Source organism: Austrofundulus limnaeus, unplaced genomic scaffold, assembly GCF_001266775.1.
Source record: "Austrofundulus limnaeus strain Quisiro unplaced genomic scaffold, Austrofundulus_limnaeus-1.0 Scaffold114, whole genome shotgun sequence".
Classification (NCBI taxonomy): Eukaryota; Metazoa; Chordata; class Actinopteri; order Cyprinodontiformes; family Rivulidae; genus Austrofundulus; species Austrofundulus limnaeus.
In genome coordinates this window covers 446,271-458,122 of record NW_013952516.1, presented here as the reverse complement: position 1 = coordinate 458,122, position 11,852 = coordinate 446,271, and the positions used below count along the sequence as shown (strand labels likewise).

General features: G+C 42.0%; 1 protein-coding gene across 2 annotated transcripts in view; it reads right to left on the bottom strand.

Moving 5' to 3' along the window:
• The window catches only part of si:ch211-225b11.4 (thyroid adenoma-associated protein homolog), a 16,138-nt gene extending 4,690 nt beyond the window's left edge, over positions 1–11,448 (bottom strand). Inside the window, exons 1-25 of one of the 2 annotated variants that reach the window (XM_014014338.1) lie at positions 11,248–11,448; positions 10,978–11,158; positions 10,811–10,897; positions 10,648–10,675; positions 10,411–10,559; positions 10,208–10,330; positions 9,997–10,123; positions 9,473–9,618; positions 9,309–9,393; positions 9,098–9,234; positions 7,835–8,032; positions 7,010–7,727; positions 6,771–6,923; positions 6,062–6,171; positions 5,823–5,983; positions 4,965–5,110; positions 4,741–4,899; positions 4,509–4,657; positions 4,269–4,409; positions 4,086–4,190; positions 3,807–4,007; positions 3,581–3,731; positions 1,547–1,799; positions 1,153–1,389; positions 854–1,058 (exon numbers count right to left, since the gene is read on the bottom strand). In XM_014014338.1, the coding sequence (XP_013869792.1) occupies positions 854–1,058; positions 1,153–1,389; positions 1,547–1,799; positions 3,581–3,731; positions 3,807–4,007; positions 4,086–4,190; positions 4,269–4,409; positions 4,509–4,657; positions 4,741–4,899; positions 4,965–5,110; positions 5,823–5,983; positions 6,062–6,171; positions 6,771–6,923; positions 7,010–7,727; positions 7,835–8,032; positions 9,098–9,234; positions 9,309–9,393; positions 9,473–9,618; positions 9,997–10,123; positions 10,208–10,330; positions 10,411–10,559; positions 10,648–10,675; positions 10,811–10,897; positions 10,978–11,158; positions 11,248–11,366 (4,269 nt within the window). In that variant the 5' untranslated portion in view covers positions 11,367–11,448. The remainder of the gene's footprint in view (positions 1–853; positions 1,059–1,152; positions 1,390–1,546; positions 1,800–3,580; positions 3,732–3,806; positions 4,008–4,085; positions 4,191–4,268; positions 4,410–4,508; positions 4,658–4,740; positions 4,900–4,964; positions 5,111–5,822; positions 5,984–6,061; positions 6,172–6,770; positions 6,924–7,009; positions 7,728–7,834; positions 8,033–9,097; positions 9,235–9,308; positions 9,394–9,472; positions 9,619–9,996; positions 10,124–10,207; positions 10,331–10,410; positions 10,560–10,647; positions 10,676–10,810; positions 10,898–10,977; positions 11,159–11,247) is intronic. The other variant, XM_014014339.1, reaches the window with a different exon arrangement.
• Positions 11,449–11,852: the final 404 nt, after the last annotated feature.

Genomic DNA, 11,852 nt, shown 5'->3' with positions numbered 1-11,852 from the left:
TGTGTGTGTGTGTGTGTGTGTGTGTGTGTGTGTGTGTGTGTGTGTGTGTGTGTGTTTTAGTCCCGATCAAAACTACGTGACAAAGAAACTTTAGTTTGTTTAAAACAATATTGAACCACAAAGAGGATCTATAACTAAGTTAACTCAGCTTGTTTTATGACTGATAAGAGGCAGATGTCCAGTGTGAACCTGCTGATTCAACACAGACAGCAGCGCAGGCAGCCTCCTCCTCCTCCTCCTCCTCCTCTCCTCACCCGAGTCTGAAGGAGAGTCAGGCTGTGGAGCTCAGTGGAGCTAAAGTCTCATCAGATCAAGCTGCTGGTTCAAATGTTGATTCAGTGATACATGAAGCCTTGTGTTGCTGAGGYATTGTGTGTCTGTGTGYGTGATTGTGTTCAAATGATATTAGCCGCTAACATGCTAATACGAAGCTGTAACAGACGATCATGCTATGCTAGCTGTTCCACCCCTTGACTGCTGCAGGGGCRTGTCTTAGAGAGAGACTTTTATTTCAGAACACGGCCGCTGTGACGAAACYGTGGAGAAGACACGTCATCATGGAGAGCTTTAACCAATATGTAAATGAGCCTGCAGTACCACTGCTCAACCCATAGCATGCAGCAAAGARACRTTTTTGGACCAAATATTACAGATTTGAACAAATACGAACAAAAACATCAAAATTAGCACAGAAACAGTACTATATAACATTTTAGACGTATTCTAGATAGTTCATCAGCTAAAAAAGTTAATTTTGGGGTAAGTTACTCTTTAAAAGACACATGTTTTTATGTAAAAAATGCTGTGTTCATGTATGAAGGTTAACATGTTTGTAAGGCTGCAATAAACCCACCTGAAGACCCTGTGGAGGTGAGTTAAGGTCACGGGTGAGCGTGTCGCTGAGCTGTGACAGGAAGTTCTCACAGCAATGTTTTCTTAAAGAGTCGACCACCCCGAGGTACGCCGCTCTCACCAGGGGGCAGCGCTGAGCTGCAGTTCCCAACCACAGAGAGGTCTGAACCCGACTCAACACCTCATGGAGATCACCGGAGAGCTCGCTGGAAAAAACAAACAAACAAAAAACACTAGAAATTTTCTARAACCGGAAGGTTTCTGATGAATGAGTGAGCGAGCCTCTCTCTGAAGTCCCACCTGGCTGTGCGGAGAGCTCGGTCCAGAACGGYTCTGATCTGCAGCAGCTGTCCGTGGAGCTGGTTGTGGCTGCAGGACTCCTGAGGACTGGGCAGCTGAGAGGTCAGTTTGATGAGGATGTCAGCGTACTGAGAGGAGGCCGTCATGGCCACCAGAGCTTTAGAGGCTTTCACTCTCACACTGTAAATGGGACTCGCAGACAGCTGGAGTAAAGGAGGCAGGAAGTCCGACAAAGTTCTGCAAGATTAACATAAAAAGACATTTAAAGCTCAAATAAACATTCAATAACAAATGAATTAGCCCTGAAAGTAATAACTGCCCTGCATAACTGCCTTCACGCAACAGAAAACAATAAAATGTATTAAGTTCTCTGAAAAACCGTAGACAGAACTACTCTGATGGGTCTTGGGCTCCAGGCTGGAGTTGGGCCAGCAGGGTCAGGATGGGATAAAGCGAGGGTTGGAGGTGTAGTTGGGCCCCGCCGGCTGGACCCTGGAGGTTCTGTGCTGCCTCTCTTAGTTCGCCCAGGAGGAAGGGCTGGAGCGCAGGATAGTGGAAGAAGAAGGCAGCAGAGGACAAGCTGTGCTGGGTCGGGCCGGCCTCCTCACTACCGGACCGTTGGCCAAGCATTCGAGAGCAAAGAGAACCTACAAACACATTTGGAATAATGTTGATGAATTATTTTATTGAAAAAAAAAAGTTCTGCATTAKTTTTTCTGCCTCTAACACAGCAAATAACGCACATGTGTCAAACTCAAGGCCCGCGGGCAAAATGTGTCCTGTGAGGGACTTTTGTCCGGCCTGCCAAAGGGCCAAATGTTATTAAAAAAATTCTAAATTTAACTACCGGTAAATAAATTTTATTAAACTTGAAAATATATTTTATTTCAATGGCAAAACTTTAAATTTATGATTTAATGAAATGAAATAAACAAACAAAAGTTGAAAGKTAATAATACTTATACTAGCGTAGATGGGAGCAAGCTTTTGCTGAGGTGGCCCTAAGACTCTGGAACAGAGTCTGTTCAGTCTTTTAAAAATATCTTAAAAACTCACTTTTTTACACTGGCTTTTAAAGTGCCTGTGACATGCATATCCATGAAATACAAAAAAGGCAAAGAAAATTTATTTATATTTAAGGAACTTGGCATAATACACATGATTTGACCCATTACGTCACATAATTGGCATTTTTTTCTTTTGAATTTGGTTCAGCTAAAGTGAAACAGGAAGTGACATCAAAGGGGAACTCTTTGRGAAAGAAAACGCCCTGGTTTTTGTTTATTAAAACAATATTATTTGAACTACGACTCTCTCATCACTCTATGATAGCGATTAAAATAATCTAAAGAAACATTAGATTATTCTCTACAGTCTGTGTTGTTAGCCATTTTAGCAATGTTCTGTTTACATTCAGACATTCCCCTTTGACATCACTTCCTGTTTCTTCACATGTGAATATCTAAACAACTGTTCATCTTGGAGGCATGAAATCTTTTTTACAATATGTTATCAGTGTTATCTTTCCAAAAATATATTAATATTTATTATAAAAATTTGATGTCACAGGCACTTTAATTCAAGTTTGGTTTGAGTTACATCAAACTTGTTTTTAGTGTTTACAGTTTTAATTGTATCGTGTCTGTGAAGCACTTTGAACAACACTGTCATTTAGAAATGTGCTATATAAATAAAGTGATAATGATGATGATGATGATAATACTTGTCCTGGCCCTGAGCATTTGACTTTAATTAACTGTGAATAAGCCAGCGTTGACCATAAACTACATTCCCCATAATACATGTTGATTATGCCTGATGGAAAATGAGAGTTCAGAATTCAAGACTTACCGCAACTCATCAGTGTGTAAAACTCTCTTACTTTTACTTTTAGTAGTGTTTTTTTATAATTTATTTTATTTACATTAAATTATTATTATTATTATTATTATTATTATTATTATTATTATTATTATTATTATTATTATTATTTTTTTTATTTTGTATAATTTATTTTACATTTACTCAGATGTACACGTAGTGTTTTTTAGTGTTTATTTAAGAACATGTTAAAACCCTGTTTCTATGCAGGAAATACCATGTAGAGCTAAGTTATTATTTGTTAGCAGTGCTCAGCTGCAGCAATGAGACGAGGAGCGTGATGTTTTCAGTTGAGCTAAAGTTAAACACAAAACATCAAAGTTCATTACAACTGACCCTTTGAGGGCCACCTTAATGCTCACATGGCCCTCAGGGAAAATGAGTCATGATACTCCTGAGATAACTGATAAATACTAAGTAATAATAAATGATAACCACTTTACAAAACTAAAATGGTCAGTTTATGTTCATCTGATGTTGATGTAACTGTTGAGGTACTGAAATCCTTTACAGGCTAAAAGTAAAGAGTTAAATGTGTTTGTCTCACTGTAAAGCTGCAGAGCGGCATTCCTCATGGCCCAGCAGGGAGAACTGAGCAGAGCGAGAGACAAGATGACAACAGCAGGTGCGAACTGAAGGACGGCTCCTCCCCAACCTGCTCCACGCACCAACGCCTGCAGAGTGTGAACCGCACACACCTGCGAGGGAAACATCAGGTTCAAATCAGACAACAAAACAACCCTGAGGGTCCTGCTGCGTGTGTGTCCTCACACCTGCGGCAGGTCCAAGGTTTGGTCCCAGTTCTCATCCAGAGGGGTTTTAGCCATGTCCATCAGGGCTTCCATGCTGGAGGCTAACAGTGGCCTGGCTTTGCTGGCCTCCTCTGCCGACAACACGCACAGGATCAGGACGGGCAGCCCTGCAGCCCGCCGGGTCACAGACGCAGAGCGAGGGCACCGCACGACCTCCAGTCCCTTAAAAAAATATTTTATATATACAGATTAAAAATATAAACAATCACTTCAGGAAGTATTTTACTAAGTATCACTCACTTCTTTCAGCATCTGTGTTGGAATGTCTTGAAGTTGTGGCTCAGTGCTGCCCAGCAGTGAGGAGCAGAATTTTGTGAAGCCTAAGCAGCAACCCTCTACTGCCCCCTACTGACGCAAAGATGTATTATTTAGAAAAAATCTGATCAATTTGCCTGAATCTCTATAGATTTTTACAAACCGCACCCAGTGACGACATTTGAGAAGAATATCTTTGAAGACTTTTGATGCTCTCCTTAAGTCTTGTTTTGTTAGAAGACACTCGCTTCGCTGTTTGGTTTCTGTCAGGATTTTCTCCACCAAAGAACCCAAGAGAATTCCTATTTCCTAATAACAATAATAAAATACATTACAAACAAATAAACGGAATTATGAGCTAAAGTATTAGAGCTTCTCAGAGAGCTTTATGAGGCAGATCTGTTTCACCTTCAGTGAGACCCAGCAGCAGGTGAGAACCAGACTGTGCTCCTCAGACAGCAGGATGCACTCGTCTCCGTCAGCTTCTCCTCCTCCTGAGTGCTGGGAGATCAGAGAGCTGATGGCGTTGCCCATTTCGCAAAAAGAAGGTGGAGCATCTAAGAGAGGAAAGCATCTTAGTCTGCCGTGATGAAGAAGTCTGAAATAACTTTCAAACTAATTATGCAGACTGTCTCAGTACATGTTTCACCAGCTTCACGGTCTGCGCACAGAACAGCAAGCAGCAGCGCAGAGATGTTCTCCAGGAGGCCCAGCATCTTGTCCATCATAATGGTGTCGAGGGTGTCATAGATCTGGTTTGGTGCCTCCAGCAAACATCTCTGCAGGGCACAGAGGACGCCTGAAATAGAAAATGTTAGGAGTCTGGAGCTCAGGATTATTTATCTAACAGAGTTTAAACCTCACCGTGTATCGGTTTTGTTCGGGCAGCGAGCATCATGTCGGTTTTAGCCGTCTGATAATGCTCCTCCAGCTCCTCCAGCAGGACTCGGACCAAACAAAAGGGATCTCTGCCGGAGTTCAGTCTGCAGTCTTTGCACTGATGTCCTGATCTGCAGGGGAAAAAAACATCATGTAAATCTAAAGGTTTGACTCTGATTAGGGCTGCATGATAATGAGAAAACGTGATTTGCAATAACAATGATTAACACTGCAAAGACGATATGACATGTGCAACAAACGAACAAATACTTACCGGTAAGTAAGCAGAGTTAAACAGTGATAAACAGTGTAGTGGTCATTTAACACTGCTATATTTGCTGTGTGATGTATTTCAACTTAACAGTTTTATTTTTTAAAAAGTACAACTAGACACAGCTGCTGTGTTAGCAGTGAAACAAACTGCAGGCAGTTTCTTAATAATTTTAAAACATCGTCCCCATAACACATTTTCTGATGCTATAAATAATGACAAATCAGTTTTTTAAAATAAATTATTAAAATATATCTTCAAAAAAGAAACAATGCTTTTTTTCAACTACAAGTTTTTTGTTGCAAACATTTTCCTCGCTCGTCTTGCTTTCAGCCAWTGCGATGCTCACTAAGTTTGCTCAGTTGTTTGCTATCCACCCACGTCAATGTAAGGGGGCGAGTATCTAATTTAAAGAGAGCCATTTGATTGGTCAAACACTTTTTGACAAAAAACATAAATGCAAACATTTGAGCCAAACAGCAGTTGTCGCGATGATGATGACGATAACTTTTCGATGTATTGTGCAGCCCTAACTCACTGACAGAGGCTTAGTGGGAGGAGGTAAGGCTTACTTCTGGACCAGAACCTTCATCATGAGCGCTCCTGTCTGAGCCTCYGGAACCCGAGGGCTGCACAGAAGCTGCTTGGTCCTCACCATCAGCACTTCGGCGATATCATCTGGGAAACTGGGTGGAAAAAATCTCAACAACAACTCAGAGGAGAGCTCTCGAATCTGAAACAAAAACACATCCCAGGTGTGAAACTTTCACCAGTTTAAACAATAAGGAGTCGTGAAAGAAAACAGTTCTACCTCATTCGTGGAATCTTCCAGACAGCTGATCAGAACCAGCTGTTTAGTCCTGCTGAAGAAATCCCACTGTCCTCTCTGTCTGGCAACAGTAATCAGAGTTCCTATATTTGCTGCAAAAATAAATTAAAATACATTATTAACAACTACAAGTGTGTACAAAAAAACACAAAGGTTTAGTTTTAGAAACTAATTATGTACACAAGAATGTATTACCATTATATAGCTCAGTAAAACTTGTTTTGCTTAAGTTTAGAATTATTTTGTAGAAAAAAACAACATTTTAGACAAGAAATAAAATGTACATGTGAAAGTTTCCTTTTTTATTTATTTATTTATTTATTTATTTTGTGTGTATGTGTGTTTTTGCGTATATGGGAATGCCATTTGATGGCATAGTGTGGTTTGAACTGGTTAGCAAAATATTTCATGAACTGAAATGAAATTCCATCTACTTCGAAAGCAGAACAGCTAATCCACATTACCCGGGATAAAAATGGCTTTAACTCTGTAATTTTTACAGATATGGAGCTAAAATTTAACGTGGAAAGATTTGAGCATCATCCGCTACATACGCTCTGATTGGTGTAAGAAATAATTTGCACAAAATCCCTTGAAACTGAGTGAGATCTCCATAAACGTCATTTTTAACATTCAACAACATCAGAGTTTGTTCTTTCCTTTTCAACTCTTCGGGAGGTTTTCCTCTCACCTGGAGGCTGTCCCTTCTTCCTGTCAGGACTCCAGGTGTCGGTGCACGTCTCCAGCAGGGCGGAGAGCAGCAGCAGCACCGTCTTCTTCCTCTGGTAGCTGTGTCCTGGAGCCAGGTAGCAGTATGGAAGCTGACCTAACCACTCCACAAACTCTACACAATGTAAGTAAAAACCAAAGAGAGAAAATGACTTGGAGCTCTCTTGTGAACTCAGACTTGCAACTCTGGGTTTTCCTCACCGATCTGCTCCAGGATATCCTGCGTTCTCTCATGAATGGTGTCCTTTCTGCCCTTCGCTCCTCTGAGAAGCGCCAAACAGCCGTCTCTGACACGGACCAGGAACTTCCTGACCCCGGCCTGAAGGTGCTGGCGAAACGACGAGGATTCGCAGTTCAGGTTCTGAGGAATGAACTCCCTCAGCATCTCCATCTCTTCTGTAGTCGGGGCGTCTCTGGTCTTTGGGCTGCAGCACAGCACGCCGAGAGCCGCGAGGCGGATTTTATCGTCTGCAGAGCCCAGAGCCAGCCGCAGCGTCTCCAAGGTGGAGCCGCCCCGAAGGGACCACGGCGAGCGGCCCGTCGCGGCTCGGTAGGAGCTCAGGACGCAGGCCCGGGCGTGAAGATGCCCGGGCTCCTGAGGGTTCAGACCAGCCAGCAGAGGGTCCACTGCGGAGGGGAAAATCTGAAAGGTGCAGGGCAACAGGTGTGACGAGCTGCTGTTCAGCAGAAGAGTCACGTCAGACGTCAGAGCCTGGTGAAGGAAAGGCTGCCAGCGCCTCGCCCAGTGTCTGGACAGATCCGCCTCAGAGAGCGAGGAAGACTCCTCTGATCGTTCACAGAGCTCTCGCCTCTGCTGCTGGACCAGACGCTTATACAGCTCTGATGCACACGGCGACAGGTGATTGGTTGATAAACACTTCAGGAGATGACTGGACAACTCGGGGTATCCATCCAACACCTGAAGGAGAGAAAAACTCAATTCAATCGCACAAATATAGACAATCTGCTTTCCTTAAATGGACTCTAAGTTTTAAATTCAGGATGGAATGACTGCTAAATCCTCACCACATCAGTACCCAGATGTGGCAGCAGAGCACAGAGGCGAAGATATTTGGCTTTGGCTTCCCAGGGTAGTTTCATTACTCTCTGAAGCAGGGTAGAATAAAACGTCCTCTTTACATCAGAAAACTGCTCACAGTCCATTTTATAGAGGCTCAGCAGCTGAATAAAGGCACTGTTTGCAAATTCAGGCACTCCTTCTACCTGGAAAGAGACAGATAGAAATATTGAATTCTGTCAGTTTTTATTGTTTTAAATGAGTTTTTAAAATAGTCAAAAACACCAGAGATAGTAGTGGTTCGCTTATTTAGTTGAAATGTTAACAGAAAACTGTCAATCATCTTACAAATCATCAATCGTGTATGTTTCTTTAGCTCATAAGGTTGTTTTAAAAGAATTCACCTTTACATACATGCCTCTAAAAAAGATAAAATAGTAAAACCAGTTTATACACTGCAAAAATTGTCCATCTAACCAAGTCTTACAATCTTATATCCAATCAAAACCCAATAATATAAGACAAATTCACTTAGTAAGACTTACTGAAAAAGGAAAAGAAAAACCCAAGCTAACAACATTAATAATGGAACACATTCTGCTCTAGCTTAGTCTCAAAACAAGATGTTTTTGACTGAATATGAGTGTATGACTTGGTTAGATGGACATTTTTTGCAGTGTAAACAGGAAACCAATTTATACCCTAAAAATTTAGGGACAAATTTCAGAATCAGAACCAGAATAATTGATCACCGAGGGAAATTACATGTATTCCAGCTGCAACYGTTCAGATCAGAGGAATGTGTAATCAAAGAAATTAGCCCACTAGAATAAAATAAGTATAAACACTCAGGATTACAAAACAAGCACACTTATGTACACATAAACAATGTACAATAAAAATAATAGGAATATTAAGAAAATGTGTACTGCATGTAACGAGAGATAAYGTTTGGTATATTGCACATGTTTRGTGAGTGYCATGGGTAAAATACAGTAAATTAAATATCAAATAAAGACTAAAAATAACAAATGTACAGATRTATTAATGTAAATGTAAATRTACAGATGATCTAGTGTCACATGTTTAGGGAGGAGTTATAGAGTTTGATGGCCACTGGTAGGAACGACCTCCTGTGGTGCATTTTGGTGGAATGAGTCTTTTGYTRAATTTGTRCTTCTGTGACAAATCTKWTKAGTTTTAAAGTTTGTATCCTGTTACTGTTTTTTTACTGACTGTGTAGAAGGATGAAATGAAGTTCAGCGACTCACTGGGCTTTCTGCGTTGGTCCAGATGATGTGAGCGAGCTGCTGCAGCCGGCTGCTGTTGTCGGGTAAAAGACGGCTGCCCGTCGTCTTCCAGAGGTCCGGCACGCATTCTTTCACTCTTCTCAGCCACAGTGTTAACACTGCAACAACGTGTCGCATGTGAACAGACGTCAACGCTGAAACACGTGGGCAAAGGTGCTGAAACGTCGCTCACCTTCGAAAGCAAAGTAGTGACAATCCAGCTTCTCCTCGCACAGAGCGCAGACGACAGGAAACAGACCCTCCAGAAGCAAACATGTCTGTGAAGAAGAGCAGTGATGGACGTGGTGATGAAAGCATCCAGGAGGTTTTGTCCGACAGGAGTTTCGGGAGRTTTACCTGCGTGGCGTCGTGGCGTGAGCCGAGTAAGACGTGAGGTCGGCAGCAGGTCAGGAGGCCCCGGCACACGGCCAGCCGGCCCAGTCCGTCCTGAACCGCAGGGTCGCACTGGACCTGCAGAACACCAACGCTCAGCTGCCAGGGCTCTGAGAAGAGGCGGGAACACAACTCTGCATATTTACACTCGTTTGTAGAATCTGTCGAACTATCAGAGCTTTGATTTGTCTTTTTTCAAAGAAAAGGTAAACACATCCTCAGTGTTTAACAACAAACATCTCAGGCTTAAAGACATTCACACACCATGGTACTTCCTCCCACGTGCTTTAGAGTTGGTTGATAAAATGTTTTTTGTTTATTCGTGACATCAAGGCCTTTTTTCTTGGATAGCTCTCAGGCAGGACAGATTTTATGATTAACATCATCATACATATTAAATTCTCAAGTTTTTAAAGACTTCTTTTTGCATTTAACCTTCTGCTCTGGAACAAACTAATTATTGTGTAAAACAGAGAGCAGCCACCCACCATTGCCTTGAAGAGAGACCTGCAGCAGACTCCATGCAGCAGCTCCTCCAGCTCCTCCCTCTGACGCTGTGTTGATCAGCATCGCCACAGCGGTACCCGCTAAAAGACGAGTGTCCCTGTTGGAGCACTGGAGGATAGGACAAACAGCTGTAACAACATGCACTCATCTGTCTGAAGACCGACTCAGAGGGTGTTTTTCAAGCAGGAAAACCTGTCCAAGAATAATGTCCAGAAGAGCCTGCAGGATCTGCTGCACCGCTGGCTTCTCGTGGTTCTGTTCCCAAACAAGACGAGCAACTTCACAGGACAGCAGCTGGAACATCTGCAAACACACCTGCAGACAAAACGGATCTCAGGTTAGTTCACCAAGATTAATGATGTTCTTCTTATTTAAGCTGCATACTTTGACCGTACCTTTACAGTCATGTAACACACAGGTCCATCTCTCAGAGACTTGTCTCGCAAAACAGCTGGGAGAGACTCGGACAGTTTGTTCAGCATCGACACGTGGGATTCCCGCCACACCTCGCGGCCGACAGCGCTGTCTTCCAGGAACATACACGCTGAAAGAAGCCCAACCAAAGCAGTCTGAGTTTGATTCACTTCTACATTATGTCAATGAGGCAATCAAAACTTGTTGACTAGACCAACCTTTCTGCAGATCCTCCAAAGACCAAACCTAAAAAAAACAAATAAATGTAAAACATGCACATGGTTGAAGTGATATCAACAGAGGCATGACTGCAAACACCAGTAACAGAAAAGAAAAGAAAAGAAAAGAAAAGAAAAGAAAAGAAAAGAAAAGCCTCTGTACCTGATCACTGTGGACTACAGAGTGAAAACTGTGGCGGGTCTCCCTAAAAACTAACTGGTGGTCCACTTCTGCCAAAAGCTGCAGCATCTGTTGAGCAGATCCACTAAAGTTTTTACAAGATTTTGTCACACACACAAAAAAACGGACAGAAGAAAAGTGTAGCTGACCTGGTCCACTTTTCGACAGGCTGTGGAGATGCAGACCACCTCCAGCTGAAGGGATAAGAGGAGTCTGACCAGAAGCAGGAGAAGTTTGTCCTCCAAAGCTCCGAGCTGAGCTGCAGATGTTTGTCTCAGCAGCTGGACAGCCTCCTCCAAACAACGCTCCTTACATCTTTTCCCCTTGCTCCTGTGCACGCAGAGGGGAAACATTATTATAACACTGTGGGAGGTTAAGAAGATCTGTGGTTAAAAAGACTAGACAGGGTTTGAACCAACCTGGAAAACTCAGACAGTTTATAAACAAGCCGCCTGAAGATTTGTCCGACAGTTTCAGGAGCTGAATCCTCAACATTTAAAGCTTCCTGCAGTCCTGTCAACAGGTTTTCAAACGACATTGTTGCATTAAATCCTCAGGACAGGTGTTTAATGTTGACACATTTATTAAAAGCACGTTGGTTCACTGGTCACGTGACAATATTTTTCTTATTCGCCGTTTTTTTTTTTGTCATCGCAACGAAATGCTGCCCTCAAGTGGCTGGAGTCGGATTTTTCACCAAACTCCCAATACAAATTTTACTTTAATCGACATTTGAACAAGTATACAACTACTTTTTGTTTAAATAGTTTGACAATTAACTTATTTAATTTACAGCATTAATAAGAAAACAAGAATTTACAGCTGTCTGTCACTCATTTCAATGTTTTTATCACATTAAAAACAGCAGATTGATCAAAATGCATTTGAGCAATAATACTATAAAATATAAAATCAGCTAGCTTCGAAAGATTTGCTTGCATAAATATTTTTGAACAACTAATGTTTATGTTAATTTGGAAAACAAAAAGTATCGCAACAATACATATTGTAAATACACGTTTAT